The sequence below is a fragment of the Mizuhopecten yessoensis genome, unplaced genomic scaffold, assembly GCF_002113885.1.
Source record: "Mizuhopecten yessoensis strain PY_sf001 unplaced genomic scaffold, ASM211388v2 scaffold4105, whole genome shotgun sequence".
NCBI classification, from domain to species: Eukaryota; Metazoa; Mollusca; class Bivalvia; order Pectinida; family Pectinidae; genus Mizuhopecten; species Mizuhopecten yessoensis.
In genome coordinates this window covers 838,430-859,795 of record NW_018405378.1, presented here as the reverse complement: position 1 = coordinate 859,795, position 21,366 = coordinate 838,430, and the positions used below count along the sequence as shown (strand labels likewise).

Genomic DNA, 21,366 nt, shown 5'->3' with positions numbered 1-21,366 from the left:
TTGATGTACTTATCTACTCAGTCTCAGTGAGGTCAGACTGATGGTCTTAGTGAGGGAAGCTACGTGTACATGTATACCTGCATGTACATGTAATTCGAACATGCTGAAGTATGGAGTGCGTTTTATGAAATTTTGCTTTTATATTACCCATCAAGATATACAGATGCTAAGGCTGTGACCTAGACCTTGACCTTTGACGTATTCCACTGACCATCACCTGTCCCGGCGTCAGAGGTATCAAGAATAATTTTTTAAAGTTTCGTGCACTTTGGTTGAAAACTTTAACCATGAACGCATGAATACGTTGAAAGTCACAATTCTTAGCTATGACCTTGACCTTGAACATACGACATTGAACTTAAATTAGTTTTTACGAGATTGATGTAAGATATATTTAATTTGTCTTCAAACTTAAGTCAGAAACTTGTAGGAAAGCAAGTTATCTAGAATTTTTTTTAAATACGTATACGCATGAGTGTCTAAAGTTAAATATTCAAAGCTCACGCCACCGAATCTGCCATCGCAATTTCATAAATTGAAGCAGATTTCAACCCATCTTCGCTAGCCAAGTGTTCACTTCGTATACACTCCACGTAAGTGAAAAAAATATAAATCTAAAAGTTTCACCGAGTTTTGGTTCAAATGACAGGTTTTTTCCCCTTTGACAAGTGGTGCAAGAAAATACCACAGAGGAAATAAACAGCACTACATTGTAATCCTACACGGCCAGCTAACCATGCGTGTTTAATCATTCATAAAAAATAGATGGCGAAATTCTAGAGAAGCTTCTGATAAAAATAGACAGACTCATCTGTGTGAAAGGCCCGAGGACTTGAATGTCCATTAATAATTGAAGTCAAGCGGATAAATAGCCTGAGTGATGTCACCACGACAGGTCTTACTGTAATGGTACATTTGTGTAAATAATGAGTTTATACCGCTTGGGCAAGAACTGATTTGGGTGGTACATTAGTGTAAATATTACGTCTAACTCTTATATCGTTAGGCTTTTTTGCAAGGCATACGAATTCGGGGGATAATTCCCAAATTCTGACCCCTTAAAATAGCAAGCCTGTAACATTTTTGGGTAAAAATCCATTTAAAAGGTCGTATATACTCCCATATGGAGGAAAGCTGAACCCTGCATCGTTATCCTAAATGTCTGACACCAGTATACAAAGAGCCGACTTTCGAGGTAATTGCGGAGTTCTACGTGAAAACCTTCAGGTGTTATTTCAATTTAAATTTCTCTGTAGTTTGATATTTATTGTTTAAGTTAAAAAAAGGTGTATTTTGTGGCACAGAACGACAAATATAACACTGATGATAAAATCGTTCGTGTATTATGCGCAGGTTATGGTACAGGGCCTTCCTAAAGCTAGCTGATGTATACTAGTGATGCAGGATATGTTACCAGGTGCTATTATGCTGTATCATATGAAGGCAACTTATTACTGGGAGATTTTAACAATGTTATGCAACTATGCTACTAAATATTTGAATAAAATACATGCTCAGAAGTCGAAGCGGAGGACAAAAGAATGTTTTTAGAAGAAGGACCTGTCCAGCCATTCCGGATAAATACTGTTGTTACGAAATGGCCAAAGACAAAATCAATAACATTTACACAAAGAAGTTTTTGGACGAAGTCCACTTCCAAATCGTAAAAGTCTAGTCCAATGTAAACGTCAGTATTGTAACAGTTTGAACGAGATATATTGTATTTTCTCTTTGACATTACAGGTCCTGAATGGACCGTTGTTGACTTCATGCATTATATATTCTGCATACAACTATCCATCAAGCCGTACACTAGATTTGTATATATATACGACCATATATATATATGTTCGTCGTTCTAAATTCAGTGTCGAATGACAAAGTGGTTCAAGTAAACGCGGTGAATCGCGTGCCAATTTGCACGTATCAATAATAATTGATGAATGTGAAATCCCAAACCCGTTTATACGACAAGATACGGTATATAAGCATTAGTACACACATATTTGCACCGATACACGTCTGGGTCGGATGAATCGGAAAAGTACATGTATATATCAAAACCTAGACTGGCTACCGTCTCTAGAATATTGAATTATTAAGAAAAAAGAAACACAAGTTCCAATTAAACTTAGAGGGAGATAAGCTAGTAGTAAGATGCAGCTGAGAAAGTCTACATTAAACCTAGGGGCTGGTAGCAGTTAAATCAAAACATATTCATTTCTGGTTGAACTTTCACACGTGTTAAAATTTCCATCTCGTTACAAGTATATGAAATCAATTATAAATCTATACTTACATTTTACGTAAACTCGTAAGTCTGATAAGGTGTTTAGTCGTCAACTCCACGTGCTTCTATCCCAAATATAGTAGAAATAGCCATGCACTACGCATGCGTGTGTCAGGTCAAAAAATCCCTATAGTTCAACAGGTGAACTTTTGTGAACTGTTGAAACTGTCAATAAATCCCCCCGGCGTTTATATTCCTCTACATCGCACACGTGGGTACAATGTCGACGGTGAAATATTAGGACATACACGTCTGTATTTAACCCCTGCGGTAAGCTTCACTCACTCAGATAAATTCGACATAACGGATGATTTTGTTGTTTCCATTGTTTACGTACACGTTTTCTGCAATGGTACGGGGACCTTCATGTATACATAACCACACACCATGAAAATGTGCTGTAGGAATTAGCAGACGAGTCTACCCTGTCCCTCCAGGTAAGCATTACATAGTGCAGCGGGTTTGGTATGCAACTTGCCAGACGCGGTGAATGTATGGAAACCTGCAGGAGATGATCGTTATACAAAATTATACGTGCCGAAATGGGGACAAGCTATACAAGTCTAGCCAGCGCACAGCTGCCTAACAAAAACTAGATAACAGTTCATGAGTGAAAGATACAAATGTAGTAACAACGATAATGAAACTTGAGTCCTACTGACCTACCATCCATACTAGGCCTTATAACATCATTGCATGGCCATGGGATTGATAGCAGATGGTGACCCAAATTCATCGGCAAAGACAAAGGGTATGGGTCAACCATTCACCTGCATTACACACAGACACCCCCATGTTACCAGTCACCTGGTGATAGTTTACACACAGACACCCCCATGTTACCAGTCACCTGGTGATAGTTTACACACAGACACCCCCATGTTACCAGTCACCTGGTGATAGTTTACACACAGACACCCCCATGTTACCAGTCACCTGGTGATAGTTTACACACAGACACCCCCATGTTACCAGTCACCTGGTGATAGTTTACACACAGACACCCCCATGTTACCAGTCACCTGGTGATAGTTTACACACAGACACCCCCATGTTACCAGTCACCTGGTGATAGTTTACACACAGACACCCCCATGTTACCAGTCACCTGGTGATAGTTTACACACAGACACCCCCATGTTACCAGTCACCTGGTGATAGTTTACACACAGACACCCCCATGTTACCAGTCACCTGGTGATAGTTTACACACAGACACCCCCATGTTACCAGTCACCTGGTGATAGTTTACACACAGACACCCCCATGTTACCAGTCACCTGGTGATAGTTTACACACAGACACCCCCATGTTACCAGTCACCTGGTGATAGTTTACACACAGACACCCCCATGTTACCAGTCACCTGGTGATAGTTTACACACAGACACCCCCATGTTACCAGTCACCTGGTGATAGTTTACACACAGACACCCCCATGTTACCAGTCACCTGGTGATAGTTTACACACAGACACCCCCATGTTACCAGTCACCTGGTGATAGTTTACACACAGACACCCCCATGTTACCAGTCACCTGGTGATAGTTTACACACAGACACCCCCATGTTACCAGTCACCTGGTGATAGTTTACACACAGACACCCCCATGTTACCAGTCACCTGGTGATAGTTTACACACAGACACCCCCATGTTACCAGTCACCTGGTGATAGTTTACACACAGACACCCCCATGTTACCAGTCACCTGGTGATAGTTTACACACAGACACCCCCATGTTACCAGTCACCTGGTGATAGTTTACACACAGACACCCCCATGTTACCAGTCACCTGGTGATAGTTTACACACAGACACCCCCATGTTACCAGTCACCTGGTGATAGTTTACACACAGACACCCCCATGTTACCAGTCACCTGGTGATAGTTTACACACAGACACCCCCATGTTACCAGTCACCTGGTGATAGTTTACACACAGACACCCCCATGTTACCAGTCACCTGGTGATAGTTTACACACAGACACCCCCATGTTACCAGTCACCTGGTGATAGTTTACACACAGACACCCCCATGTTACCAGTCACCTGGTGATAGTTTACACACAGACACCCCCATGTTACCAGTCACCTGGTGATAGTTTACACACAGACACCCCCATGTTACCAGTCACCTGGTGATAGTTTACACACAGACACCCCCATGTTACCAGTCACCTGGTGATAGTTTACACACAGACACCCCCATGTTACCAGTCACCTGGTGATAGTTTACACACAGACACCCCCATGTTACCAGTCACCTGGTGATAGTTTACACACAGACACCCCCATGTTACCAGTCACCTGGTGATAGTTTACACACAGACACCCCCATGTTACCAGTCACCTGGTGATAGTTTACACACAGACACCCCCATGTTACCAGTCACCTGGTGATAGTTTACACACAGACACCCCCATGTTACCAGTCACCTGGTGATAGTTTACACACAGACAACCCCATGTTACCAGACACCTGATGATAGTTTACACACAGACACCCCCATGTTACCAGTCACCTGGTGATAGTTTATACACAGACACCCCCATGTTACCAGACACCTGATGCGAGTTTACACACAGACACCCCCATGTTACCAGTCACCTGATGCGAGTTTACACACTGACAACCCGATGTTACCAGTCACCTGGTGATAGTTTACACACTGACACCCCCATGTTACCTGTCACCTGATGATAGTTTACACACTGACAACCCGATGTTACCAGTCACCTGATGCAAGTTTACACACAGACACCCCCATGTACAGTAACCAGTCACCTGATGCGTGCGCTGAAGGAACGACATCTCTGGTTTGAGGTTTGCTCCAGAGTCGTCCGGTTTTATTTTTATAAACCCATTTATAACCGATGATCCTGCGATCGCTTGTATCGTATGTGTTTTAAGTGATTTGTTCAGAAATCTAACAATGACCAAAGTTTTGATGCTGAACATAATTTCCCGTCGGTATGTTATGTTCCTGAGAAAGAACCCTCAACCCGATATAAGCGAGATTTCATTTTACATATCATGATGACTGGAAAGCCTTCACACGAGAGATACTTTCACTAAATTTGACAAATTACCATCAATTTCCATCTAGACGTTTCTATATAAGTACATGACTATAAATTTTGTCAGTCACTATTCCGTTTAATTTCTAAAACCTGAGGCGGATACGGGCCTAGGGGGAAGGTTGTAACCACCGACCCCGCCCCCGCTCCGCCCACACCCGAACTTGTGTCATTGTGAGTGTGCTGACGTTAGATACATGTATCATAACCAATCATCTGTTTCCTTCTGCAGTCATCCTCGATACTCCAGAGGTTACGCCCACTTACGCTCTCTGCACAGCGCGAGCGAGAGCGTAACTCCTTGAGTATCGAGGACGCTCTACAGGTTGTATACTGGTAGTGGTATGAATGTGAGGGCATTGATTTGAAATAGACACTATACAGTTCAAATTATAATTGGCGCGTGCAGTTGATATTCATAGGAAAATGCACTTAACTTGCAGCTGCTATAAATGTTTAAGAGACCATATTACGTATACCTTCGTCCCTCTTGAGCCCCTAATCAGACCCCAGACCCCTCGCCTGGAAGTTTGCCTACACACATCAAATTAACCTCAGCTACGCTCATGAAACAAGAACACTTTGAACCGTAAGTTTTAACAGTACCCAGCGCAAATAGAAATATGTTTAACAAATGAAAATGTATTGTCTATTATGACATGGATATCTTTTATTGAAGTTCACAAACTCCAAAGCTTCTGCATTTGACTTAAGTGTGTAGTTCATTTGACTTAAGTGTGTAGTTCATTTGACTTAAGTGTGTAGTTCATTTGACTTAAGTATGTAGTTCATTTGACTTAAGTATGTAGTTCATTTGACTTAAGTGTGTAGTTCATTTGATGAACATTGGAGTGCCCTCGCGCATCACTTTGCATTGGTCTGGATGAAAACGATGATACAAAGCCTCTGGTCACTTTTGGAGAGAAAATAAATTCTGTTGTAAATCCATGACCTTTAGAGGTTATAACACCGTAGATCTGCCTTCAATGAAGCCATAGTGTGCTTCGCTGAAAAGTTTGTGTTTTAGCATATGTATCATATTTTCTTCCCTAATTATTGATTATATTACCTTACACACAACGCTAGTTAAACAGACTGGCCTTTAGTTGTAGGCCTCATTCCGGTCTCCTTTTTTAAATATAGTTGTTGTGTTAGCGCGTTGCCAGTCTTCTGGTAATCTTCCGGTATTAATCGACGTGAGGAATATTAATGACAGTGGATGACATATAATATCTCATGTTTCTTAAGCACGCTTGAGTGAGTCATATCTGGTCATGGAGATGTTGACGTAGCTTTTTTCGCACCTTTTCCGGATGAATATTGAGTGTTTACTGGCTCTACGTTTAGTTTGTTTTAATATCTGGCATTGCTTCCTTCGATTCTCTGGTAAATACAGATTGAAAGAGGTCCGTGAGTACATTCGCTTTTTTCTAAATGACTAAATGCCTTGGTTACCATACGCGGAAATCTTAGAGGTGATCAGTACATCAGAGACGTCTTACAACCAGTTGTTGTCCTCCATTTGAACAACCATCCCCTATCAGTCCTGTGTTTATGGATGACAGCGCTAGACCTCATCGTACAAGGGCAGTAACTGCTTACCTTCAAAGCGAAGCCGTGACGTCTTTTCCCTGGCAAGCCATGAGCCCGGGTTTGAATCCGAAAAAGCATGTTGGGAACATGATAGGCCGACGTGTACAGGTACTTTAACCTCCTGTACCAAACCTCCCTGGACTGGAAGCAGCATCGCATCGAGAATGGCGGCGGCTAACACAGAAGGACTAACACGGCCTCCGACATCTAACTGGAGGGATGATACTTAGGGTTGACGCCGTCATCCAAGCACGTGGTGATTACTAATCGATACTGAACTTTTGAACTAATGATGTCGTCAAGTGAATCAGATTTGACATTTTAAAAGTGAAATGCCAATCTTATCGTGCTTTCTGAACTGTAAAGGTCAGTGGTTAAAATGGACACTTTCCGTGTGGTTTTGTATTTGTTTGACATGATATCCTTTTCTCTATCATTTCTGTTGATAGTTGGTGTATTGGGCCATTGTTGTGCTCTCACATGCCACATTTTTGTTTTATTTCTGGGGTTATTTGGTGAGTAACCTCAGGACTCAAATTCTACCAATCGTCATTTAAAACAAGAAAATGCAGCAAAGCCGCTGGACACCAAACCTTTTGATGAACATGACTTACCGACAGTCAAACAACCACGAGGGAACGGATCCTGAATACTTGAATCTATTTCATTATAATTACATAAATTGTTAATGGCATTCATTTTGTCGTTCAGGATATTCCGTTCCTGCACTATTGTCACTCAATATTTGTCCCACAGCACGTAAATGTAGCTTTACCCGCACGTTTAGGCCTCAATGTCAACGATTCGGTAATAACGCCGTCTTCTGAGTGAGAGAGAAGCCGGGCCATAAGATGATTTACACAAAATATCATTTATACATTTTGTCAAAATTGCAGCGATTTTTGTAAATATTTCTTTTGACAATGTACCTATTTCACTATTTTAGTTAAACACCAACAGTCTTCTAGGTTAAGGCATCAGTTCTAGCACCCGCCCCTTGAATAATAGTTATTACTTCTCGAGACTGCTACGAAGACACAGGTTGCCACATCAATGGTAATCAATCGGAGAAAAGGCTAAATGTATGTTTGGCAGCCTCAACAGACGATTTGAAAACGTGGCCAGTATTTTTCTTAAACACCCCGAGCGATTCTGATTTGAGTATGCTATTTCTGTATGGAGCTCCTACATGTACTTACATCAGAATATAATCATCATGGAAAATACTCATATGACAGTCAATAAGGTATTAGGGAATATTTCCGTAATTTCTTTATCCGGAAAGACTCCGGTATTGAGGTCTACCATCATTCTAGTATAGAAGAACACGATACAATATCCTCACAGTGTCGGAATCCACACCGAGCACTATATAAAGTCAAGAAGTCTTTCTGAATTGGTCGGAGAAATCAGAATCGGGGCACAACTTCCATAAAAACTAAATTCAGAATAAATGTAAGAAAACATTGTATTTATAAACAGGTGGTATTGATAGGTTCCTATTATTATGTAGACATCTATGGAGCCGGGAAACGTGAAACAAGCTAGGGTTTAATGTCTTTTAACCTAAATCAACGAAAACATGTTATTGGCTTCCAAAGTACAACACATGTATGTGACAAAAATTGAGCAACAAAGAATTGAATAAATTCTTCAACTTGGACATCTTAAGTAAGTTGTAACGAGACACTAGTGGGTCGCATAGAGCAGATGGTGAGGTTAGAGCATTACAATAGATATGTAGTGCGTACAGGAAACATGGAGCCGACTTTGTTGGTATCCAGCACTAATAGAAATACCAGGAATGGGTTTTTCAGCAGTACCAAGCACAATAAAGAATAGAAATACGAGGAATGGTTTGTTCAGCATTACCAAGTACAATAGAGAATAGAAATACCGGGAATGGTTATTTTAGCTGTACCCAGCACAAACAGAAATACTGGGCCGTTATAGCGACTAAAATACAAAGGAAACATAGTGTATAAGTAACTATCATCGCGCATATGTCTATGGACCTGAGAAACGTGAGACAATGTACGCTTATATGTCTTTTACCCCAAATCAATACAAACATCTTACTGGCTTCCAGGTTACAATACATGTATGCAACAAAAATTGAGCAACAAAAAATTGCATGAATTCATTTACCTGAATGTCTGAAGTACATTGTAAAGGGACACCATTGGGTCAAATAGAGCATGTGGCGAGGTAAGAACAGATTTTTAGGTATCCCATTGGAAATACGTGTAACTGCTATTGTCAGAACCCAGCATAAATAGAAATACTTGGAATGTTTATTGTAACAGTACCCAGCAAAAACAGGAATACCGGGAATGGTTATTTCCGCAGTTCTTTGTACGTAGGGCCGTTATAGCGACCCTCTCTACCTATTTACTGTACTTTGTACGTAGAGCCGTTATAGCGACCTCTCTACCTATTTACTGTACTTTGTACGTAGATCCGTTATAGCGACCCTCTCTACCTATTTACTGTACTTTGTACGTAGGGCCGTTATAGCGACCCTCTCTACCTATTTACTGTACTTTGTACGTAGAGCCGTTATAGCGACCCTCTCTACCTATTTACTGTACTTTGTACGTAGAGCCGTTATAGCGACCCTCTCTACCTATTTACTGTACTTTGTACGTAGAGCCGTTATAGCGACCCTCTCTACCTATTTACTGTACTTTGTACGTAGAGCCGTTATAGCGACCCTCTCTACCTATTTACTGTACTTTGTACGTAGAGCCGTTATAGCGACCCTCTCTACCTATTTACTGTACTTTGTACGTAGAGCCGTTATAGCGACCCTCTCTACCTATTTACTGTACTTTGTACGTAGAGCCGTTATAGCGACCCTCTCTACCTATTTACTGTACTTTGTACGTAGAGCCGTTATAGCGACCCTCTCTACCTATTTACTGTACTTTGTACGTAGAGCCGTTATAGCGACCCTCTCTACCTATTTACTGTACTTTGTACGTAGAGCCGTTATAGCGACCCTCTCTACCTATTTACTGTACTTTGTACGTAGAGCCGTTATAGCGACCCTCTCTACCTATTTACTGTACTTTGTACGTAGAGCCGTTATAGCGACCCTCTCTACCTATTTACTGTACTTTGTACGTAGAGCCGTTATAGCGACCCTCTCTACCTATTTACTGTACTTTGTACGTAGAGCCGTTATAGCGACCCTCTCTACCTATTTACTGTACTTTGTACGTAGAGCCGTTATAGCGACCCTCTCTACCTATTTACTGTACTTTGTACGTAGAGCCGTTATAGCGACCTCTCTACCTATTTACTGTACTTTGTACGTAGAGCCGTTATAGCGACCCTCTCTACCTATTTACTGTACTTTGTACGTAGAGCCGTTATAGCGACCCTCTCTACCTATTTACTGTACTTTGTACGTAGAGCCGTTATAGCGACCCTCTCTACCTATTTACTGTACTTTGTACGTAGAGCCGTTATAGCGACCCTCTCTACCTATTTACTGTACTTTGTACGTAGAGCCGTTATAGCGACCCTCTCTACCTATTTACTGTACTTTGTACGTAGAGCCGTTATAGCGACCCTCTCTACCTATTTACTGTACTTTGTACGTAGAGCCGTTATAGCGACCCTCTCTACCTATTTACTGTACTTTGTACGTAGAGCCGTTATAGCGACCCTCTCTACCTATTTACTGTACTTTGTACGTAGAGCCGTTATAGCGACCCTCTCTACCTATTTACTGTACTTTGTACGTAGAGCCGTTATAGCGACCCTCTCTACCTATTTACTGTACTTTGTACGTAGAGCCGTTATAGCGACCCTCTCTACCTATTTACTGTACTTTGTACGTAGAGCCGTTATAGCGACCCTCTCTACCTATTTACTGTACTTTGTACGTAGAGCCGTTATAGCGACCCTCTCTACCTATTTACTGTACTTTGTACGTAGAGCCGTTATAGCGACCCTCTCTACCTATTTACTGTACTTTGTACGTAGAGCCGTTATAGCGACCCTCTCTACCTATTTACTGTACTTTGTACGTAGAGCCGTTATAGCGACCCTCTCAACCTATTTACTGTAATTTGTACGCAGAGCCGTTATAGCGACCCTCTCTACCTATTTACTGTACTTTGTACGTAGAGCCGTTATAGCGACCTCTCTACCTATTTACTGTACTTTGTACGTAGAGCCGTTATAGCGACCTCTCTACCTATTTACTGTAATTTGTACGTAGAGCCATTATAGCGACCCTCTCTACCTATTTACTGTACTTTGTACGTAGAGCCGTTATCGCGACCCTCTCTACCTATTTACTGTACTTTGTACGTAGAGCCGTTATAGCGACCCTCTCTTCCTATTTACTGTACTTTGTACGTAGGGCCGTTATAGCGACCTCTCTACCTATTTACTGTACTGTTTTTATTACTAAGGTACAGAAACACTCAACTGATAGATAACAATGTTGGTATAAGCAGGTGATGTATAAAGTGCTTTTATAACATCGTCACACAATATGTTGTCGTATAGAAATACAGTAAAACCTCGATATAATGCCCCTTGTTATATACAGTAAAACCTCGATATAATGCCCCTTGTTATATACAGTAAAACCTCGATATAATGCCACTTGTTATATACAGTAAAACCTCGATAAAATGTCCCCTGTTTATGTACAGTAAACCTCGATATAATGTCACTCGTTTATATACAGTGAAACCTCGATATAATGTTCCCCGTTTATGTACAGTAAAACCTCGATATAATGTCCCTTGTTTATAAATTGTAAACCCTCCTGTTAATGTCCCTCGTGTATATACGGTAAAATCTTGATATAATGCCCCTTTTTATATACAGTAAAGTCACCTCGATATAACGCCCCATGTTTATATACAATCAAGTCCTTGATATAATGACTTTATAAGTCGTGGCGATAGAACGTGCTATCACCACTGTACACGTTTATCGTACCCACGCCTAAACAAAACTGTTTCTCCAATATGTATTTTAGTGTCATCCTTAGTAAAGAAATGATTAAGAGATATAGATAACATCCAGGAAGTCGCTAGACGCTTTAAAACATCACTTTTTAATACAACATTATGCCTTAGTTTATGTAACGAACGTCTGAATGTTAAGATGTGTGTTTTGTATCCATGAATAGTTCTACATATATAATTGAGGATAGATACAAGATGTATCACTTGGTTTGTTAATAGCTAAATCTAAATCAATGGGAGGCTTACCAAATAAAACCTTCACAAAACTGTATGAGAGTAATTAGTTACGGTGCTGCTATATGGGGTACACGTACATTTAGTTTTATTGTGGCTTTTCAAAATCGCGCATGTAGATTTTATCTAGGCCTTGGTCGCTATGCACCTAGCGTAGCTGTTAGCGGGGACATGGTTGGACTCTAGTAAAAGTGAACCAATGGCAAGCTGTTTTTTCAATCTAGTATCCGACAGATTATGAAGACGACTACAATGTCTAAAAGGCTGTATTTACATGGAGCGAGCATATAGGTAACCCCAAAAATAAAAATTGGAACTTCAGGGTAATTTCCAGACTCGGGGAGCTAGGCTTGGATAACTATAGCAAAGGTCCAATTGATAGTAAAAAATTACTTAAGGACGCTAAGGTCCGTGGCTTGGAATTGTTTATTGAAAATTGGAAAAGGGGACTTAACCGTCCCGGAGCCAAAAATTGTATTTCTGGAGGTAACAAACTACGTACGTACAGGTTATTTAAGTTTAATTATGAGGTAGAAAATTATAATATGTTAGTAATGCCTTAATCACATCGTAGTGCGCTAGCTAAGTTTAGGTGTGGGGTTGCACCGATACGCATCGAAACAGGCCGGTATGAGAGAATACCTTTGAGTGAAAGGAAGTATTTCGCGTGTAAAAGCCTGGTAGAAACAGAGAGTCATGTTTTAATAGAATGTAACTTGTATGATGATCTCTGATCGGGTCTATTGCAGGAGGCCAGTAATATCACAAGTGATTTTTACAATATGAGTAAAGATGAAAAGTTACATTTTAGTTGTAATTCTAAGCAACCCTTACTTGGCGAGGTCCTGTGCCAAAACCTGTGTTAATATTCTTAATCGACGTCGCAACTTGATCTATAATTAAGCAGTAATGTGTCTTTTAATGTCAATTATTTTTATAGTTTTATATTGGCAATTTTTTTAATTCATAATTATGTACATATATGTAATACTTTTACAGTCTAGACTGATAGGGGAAGAGTGAGTGTCTCGTAAGTCTAATATAGACTGGATGTAAGGGTGGGTGAGTAGACATATTTTAGAGATCGTAATACCTTTACCTTTTACATGTGACACTATAATAAACTAATTTGAATTTGAATCAATCTGAATTAGGTAGATGTTTGTATATATTAGAGTAAACACTGTTACGGTCTATAGCCCCTACCTTAACGAGACATTGTCACAATGAAAAATGTACAGAGGAGAGTTTCGTTCTCTTTTGTTCTGTACAGAGAGCGAAAGAGGGCGTAACCCCTGGTGTATCGAGGATGAGAGTCACGAAGCTAGTCAAGAATGTTTCAGCAACGTTTTATCCAGACAGACTCTAACGTTTAGGTCAACCATCTCTTCAGAATAACAGAGAGAAAAATTCTACATTATCAACAAAGTGTACAGATTCCTCAATGGGCGTACGAAAAGACATGGGAGTTATTTGAAGAAGTCAAAGAAAGCGGAACAAATCCACACAAAAACCTTCAGGTTACAGAAAGCGGAACAAATCCACACAAAAACCTTCAGGTTACAGAAAGCGGGAACAAATCCACACAAAAACCTTCAGGTTACAGAAAGCGCTCATTCTTAGTAAGATTTAGTGATCGCAGGTTCGATCCCAAGCAAACGCACGAGTTCCTTTCCACTACTTCTATCCTATGGCTGTTTTACCTGGGTACAGGTAAGCCGTGTGGTTTATCAACACCTCTATCGAAACTATGATATTTCTGAAAAACAGAAATTAGGTACGTTTGACGAAACGCGACCGACACAGGAAAAACGCCCCGACTGCAAAATCATTTTTTCCGAAATAGACTGTCCCCATTTGAAAATGAAGATTTTTAAAGTATTTAATTGACATTTATAACTACAGGATATATAAAGTTCTTATGTGACTGTGTTAAGGTGGTGGTGAAACAAAATGGACGCATTTTGTTCTGTTGAACGGTTGTACTGATCAAAGTTGATTAAATTTAATGTTTGAACATTTATTTATCTGACTTTTTATTTTTACCTAGCTACGTACCCAAACCTAAACTCGTTGGTGGGGTTTTGCCAAACATGGTGACCATATGAATTTGAGCTGCAGGACTTACCATTGTAAAAACTTACATAACAGTCAAGTGTTATAAATCCGCCCATAATTACAAATGTGAAGTATCAGTGTTCTCACCATCTTACCAGCGTGTGTCAGGACTAAATACACCTTTCTAGTAAAAGCATCACGGAAATCCAGTCGCCTGCTTATCCGAATAGTTTAAGGATCCCTACCCCACCGACTGCCGTTTTTGCTATATATTAAATAACCTCCCTTTAACTCCCGTTTGAATACAACTGTAGCACAGTTTGGCCTGCGTACTTACGTTATTGAGGTAGCTGAACTTGTCGGTTAAAACAATGATATCACAATCTTAAGTTCAGGGTTCGAATCCCGGCGTAGCCTCACCGATTAATCTTTACACTCAGAACACTGTTAATGATTATATTTTGTTTATTTCATCTTTATTGTTTCTATTGACGGTCCCGCAATGTATGGTTTTCTTTTCAGAAAAGATTTATCAAAGTGAAAGTAATGTCGGATAAAGGTTTGATTTGGTTTGGTTTTATTTTGTTTAACGTCCTATTAATAGCTAAGGTCATTTAAGGACGTGCCTCCGTGTGTGTTGTGTACGCGTGCATGTGTGTATGCATGCAGGAGACAGGGTATGTTTGTGTGCTTGCATCCTGCTGATAGCACGGCTTTATAGTGTTATCTCACTGAAATACCATGCCGAAGGTACCCAGAACAGCATACCGCTCGGTCACATTATACTGACAACGGGTGAATTAGTTGTTGTATAAAGAAGTTCCCAATACTTGGGTACACTTTTTTGGCAGCGGTACGGGGATCCTTAATCAGGAAATAATGGCGGCCGTATAAAGAGGCTCGCCCGTTCAGAACAAAATCTTGGTGGTACATATCACTGTAGTAATCGTCAACACTATGAAGCGTGGCGTGATGGATGACAGGGCGGACAATTCATTATGAATTGTCACGTGACCATCGGAAGTACGCTATGAACGTTGACTGAAATAGTGCGAAAAAAACGTATTGTGTATATTCCAAAGTGTCCATGCGGAACATCACCCCGAATAATCTCACATTCTACCAGCAGCTAGCTGTACTACGGGTTAGTATAGTACTGACGTCTCGGCGAGCTAACAAACATAAGATATTCCTTTATCATTGTTAACTTATCTCACTTTGATTTATTACCGTGTGTAATTGTGTCCCTTTGTTGACGACCCGTATACAGCGTCTATATACACACAAACGCCCATTCACGTACGTATGAATTGACTACGCTTGTCACCTTGTACACTTAGTCTCTGGTTACGATAAAACCTAAAATGTGGTCGAAAATCGATCACTAAATATTTTGATACGGAACTTGTAGTTTAAATTATTTAAACCTTACATATTGATTATCCTGTCGTAAGCGTAACCCCGGTTCGAAGACTTGTTTGCATTACATGAATTAATGAATAAGGTTTGAACACAAGTTGAATCCATTGAATACTATTGAATAATACCAACTCCTGTTAAACCTGTTAAGTAGCCATTGAACACTTCCAGCAGTCGGCTATCCATAAACAATGTCTGAAGTTGATACAGTAATTAATAGACATTTCTCAATAGTAAATTGAACACTGACATCAGTTCCTTTGAAAGCCATATCCTTTTTAAACGACTTATGGATAATTACATTTGATAAAAATCAGGGAAGGTTGTTGGGTATTATCATCTATTAAAATAATTTCCCACAAACATCAGTAAATCACACGAACAGTGACTTCCGGGAAATCTTCACGGGACACTAACATCTGCTGGAAAGCTAGTTAACACTTGTCCACGATACTCCAGGGGTTTCGCTCACCTTCGCTGTCAGCACGAGAGAAAGTGAAGCGGAACCCCTGGAGTATCGTGGATGGAGAACACTATACTTGAACATTAATTTTTGTTGAATAAACCTTGAATAAGTAATTGCTTAATAACAGCTGTGCATTAAATTTTGTCAAACGACTGCTAGTCTTTCTTGAATAATAAGTAAACGTGGTTTAGCTAGTAATGCAAATCATTCCTTTATACGTTTATTTATCACAACCGGATATACTTCTCGGATGAGTTTTCGTTAAAGACTGAATATCTGAATAAGGCTCGTTGCTTATACGTGAAATATTGAACTTAAAGCACCTCCAATACTTGTTATGCCTCAAAGCTTATATGTCTTCGTCCTAACCAAACATCATATAAACCTGTATACACTTTTCGACAATATATTGAATAGTTGGAAGACAAGATAAATTAAACCCACACTCACTAATCTATCAATCATCAAAACATACACACTTACCTATCAATCAGTGAAACATACACACTTACCTATCAATCATTGAAACATACACACTTACCTGTCAATCAGTGAATCATACACACTTACCTATCAATCAGTGAAACATACACACCTACCAATCAATCAGTGAAACATACACACTTACCTATCAATCAGTGAAACATACACACTTACCTATCAATCAGTGAAACATACACACTTACCTATCAATCAGTGAAACATACACACTTACCTATCAATCAGTGAAACATACACACTTACCTATCAATCAGTGAAACATACACACTTACCTATCAATCAGTGAAACATACACACTTACCTATCAATCAGTGAAACATACACACTTACCTATCAATCAGTGAAACATACACACTTACCTATCAATCAGTGAAACATACACACTTACCTATCAATCAGTGAAACATACACACTTACCTATCAATCAGTGAAACATACACACTTACCTATCAATCAGTGAAACATACACACTTACCTATCAATCAGTGAAACATACACACTTACCTATCAATCAGTGAAACATACACACTTACCTATCAATCAGTGAAACATACACACTTACCTATCAATCAGTGAAACATACACACTTACCTATCAATCAGTGAAACATACACACTTACCTATCAATCAGTGAAACATACACACTTACCTATCAATCAGTGAAACATACACACTTACCTATCAATCAGTGAAACATACACACTTACCTATCAATCAGTGAAACATACACACTTACCTATCAATCAGTGAAACATACACACTTACCTATCAATCAGTGAAACATACACACTTACCTATCAATCAGTGAAACATACACACTTACCTATCAATCAGTGAAACATACACACTTACCTATCAATCAGTGAAACATACACACTTACCTATCAATCAGTGAAACATACACACTTACCTATCAATCAGTGAAACATACACACTTACCTATCAATCAGTGAAACATACACACTTACCTATCAATCAGTGAAACATACACACTTACCTATCAATCAGTGAAACATACACACTTACCTATCAATCAGTGAAACATACACACTTACCTATCAATCAGTGAAACATACACACTTACCTATCAATCAGTGAAACATACACACTTACCTATCAATCAGTGAAACATACACACTTACCTATCAATCAGTGAAACATACACACTTACCTATCAATCAGTGAAACATACACACTTACCTATCAATCAGTGAAACATACACACTTACCTATCAATCAGTGAAACATACACACTTACCTATCAATCAGTGAAACATACACACTTACCTATCAATCAGTGAAACATACACACTTACCTATCAATCAGTGAAACATACACACTTACCTATCAATCAGTGAAACATACACACTTACCTATCAATCAGTGAAACATACACACTTACCTATCAATCAGTGAAACATACACACTTACCTATCAATCAGTGAAACATACACACTTACCTATCAATCAGTGAAACATACACACTTACCTATCAATCAGTGAAACATACACACTTACCTATCAATCAGTGAAACATACACACTTACCTATCAATCAGTGAAACATACACACTTACCTATCAATCAGTGAAACATACACACTTACCTATCAATCAGTGAAACATACACACTTACCTATCAATCAGTGAAACATACACACTTACCTATCAATCAGTGAAACATACACACTTACCTATCAATCAGTGAAACATACACACTTACCTATCAATCAGTGAAACATACACACTTACCTATCAATCAGTGAAACATACACACTTACCTATCAATCAGTGAAACATACACACTTACCTATCAATCAGTGAAACATACACACTTACCTATCAATCAGTGAAACATACACACTTACCTATCAATCAGTGAAACATACACACTTACCTATCAATCAGTGAAACATACACACTTACCTATCAATCAGTGAAACATACACACTTACCTATCAATCAGTGAAACATACACACTTACCTATCAATCAGTGAAACATACACACTTACCTATCAATCAGTGAAACATACACACTTACCTATCAATCAGTGAAACATACACACTTACCTATCAATCAGTGAAACATACACACTTACCTATCAATCAGTGAAACATACACACTTACCTATCAATCAGTGAAACATACACACTTACCTATCAATCAGTGAAACATACACACTTACCTATCAATCAGTGAAACATACACACTTACCTATCAATCAGTGAAACATATACACTTACCTATCAATCAGTGAAACATACACACTCGGTATCAATCATACACACTCACTATCAATCATACACACTCATTATCAATCATACACACTCACTATCAATCATACACACTCGGTATCAATCATACACACTCGGTATCAATCATACACACTCGGTATCAATCATACACACTCGGTATCAATCATCAAACATACACAATTACTATCAATCATCAAAACATACACACTCACTTTGAATCATACACAATCACTATCAATCATACACAATCACTATCAATCATCAAACATACACACTCACTATCAATCATGCACACTAACTATCAATCATACACACTCATTATCAATCATAAACACTCACTATCAATCATACACATTTACTTTCAATCATACACAATCACTATCAATCATCAAACATACACAATCACTATCAATCATCAAACCTACACACTCACTATCAATCATACACACTCACTATCAATCATACACACTCATTATCAATCATAAACACTCACTATCAATCATACACATTTACTTTCAATCATACACAATCGTTATCAATCATCAAACATACACAATCACTATCAATCATCAAAACATACACACTTGGTATCAATCATACACAATCACTATCAATCATACACAATCACTATCAATCATCAAAACATACACACTTACTATAAATCATCAATCGGTGTTGATCAGCTTTGAATCATCAATACATTGTCCAATAGATGGTCCAATTCATGAATGTTTTAATAAATACTGGTCCTATTGTATATTCGATAAACTCACACTAGATGAGATTTACTGCTGACTTAATCACTGTTCTAAATCTCTTCCTATTCCTTACGTTTACAATAGCTTCTGTGCTGGGGATGTATCTATTACAGCGATCTGGCACGACTACAATTGTGTAAGCAACTCTTTGTGAGATATCAAACACTGAAACAAAGGTGAAACTCGAAGATTGTTTTGAAGGTTAAGGTTGAAGGTTGTTATGTCTCATTCGTAACCGTAACCAGGTGATTTTAGGTGACGTTATAGCTTCAATTTATTGTTCAACGTTATATTATATTACCTGTAGTAGAAACTCAATCCACAAATGATACAGTAACCTGTGTTGAAAATGTAATCTATAGCCGGAACATCACAGGGTAAAATTATAATGCTAAATATATCAACATATCATCTGAACATGTTTGTTAACATAAACCTTTTGACGGTAAAGCTAATTTTCTTTATCAACATCAAATCACAAAAAATACCTTAACCTATTATGCGTTGCAAAGGTATTCATGTTGAAGATAGCTCCCTGTGCTGGTGTAAAGTGTTAGAGATATATTTTTACACTGATGGTGTTAATGTCATGTATGGACACTTACCTTGGTCACCAAGCTCCTGAAGACAAATGTTAACAATTCCAGAATTGTCGTGAACAGCATCCATAACGAGAGGACATACTCCAGGACCATAGTGTCACCACACACACGCGTACACCTTTACCGAGGACCTCCCGATCCGTACTGCTCGCTCTCCGCTGGAAAAAACACCTTGTGATGTTGTAAGATTGACACACTCGAGTCGTTTATTATCGATACTTAAACTCATGCATCTGACACACTAAGTACGAGTCCCACTTGGCTGTCTATAAATATCTCAATATTTCCAAATTGTGAAAACACACATTTAAATGTACGCCTCCGCGTGTTTGATCTACGGGTTATTCTTTTTAACGGTGACTTAGCAGTACAGCTGGTGTTATATTAAACTGACGATGTTTAAGGTGTCCCTGATTGGTCTAAGTCAGGAGTGGATGGTAAAACCCCTGATACAATCTGTTTACCTGTCGTGAACCAGTGTGTGTTGTATTATTAAAATGGTATACTAATGGTGATTTATATACCAGGCAGAAACTATTATAGGTTAACGCTCTGTTAGATTCACAGGTAAAATTTGATTCTACATTAATTCAATTATAACCAAATGTTCTTTTCTGGATTCACCATAGGGATTAATATTTTATTTATTAATGAATGTAATTATTGATTTATATTTTTATTGCAATTCTGTTGAAAAATGCTTCTTTTGACAGACAGTACTATGTATGGTATGTTTTTGTTGTTTAGCACTTCCGAAAAAAATACAGAGAGGGTGATGGAGAGAAAGACAGAAAGAAAGAGAAAAAAGGAAGGGAGAGTGGCGAGGATGGGAGAATGACTCCGTAAATCTACAATATCTACACAGCAAACAGGAACATCAATAATCTATAATTTACACTTATCTGGTGCAGTGAGGTTTAACGCTCACGGAACAGCTAAGGTCGTACGAGTGCTAATCACTAAAAAGCCTACGTATACTGGTTTTATATATTCAGTATGGTAATTTTTGTTGATTGCCGAATGTTCTATCATCAAAATCAAGGAGCTCCTCACACTTTCAGACTGATTTTTTGCATAACATTAAAATGTTACCGATGCATGTATAATCTTAT

The 21,366-nt window shown here is 38.9% G+C and overlaps 1 protein-coding gene across 3 annotated transcripts in view; it reads right to left on the bottom strand.

The window, feature by feature from the left end:
* Positions 1 to 20,700, bottom strand: part of LOC110448514 — a 63,203-nt gene extending 42,503 nt beyond the window's left edge. Inside the window, exon 1 of one of the 3 annotated variants that reach the window (XM_021494788.1) lies at positions 20,258 to 20,700. In XM_021494788.1, the coding sequence (XP_021350463.1) occupies positions 20,258 to 20,347 (90 nt within the window). In that variant the 5' untranslated portion in view covers positions 20,348 to 20,700. Of the gene's footprint in view, positions 1 to 2,299; positions 2,780 to 20,257 lie in introns of those variants that run through there. The other 2 variants (XM_021494789.1, XM_021494790.1) reach the window with 2 other exon arrangements.
* Positions 20,701 to 21,366: the final 666 nt, after the last annotated feature.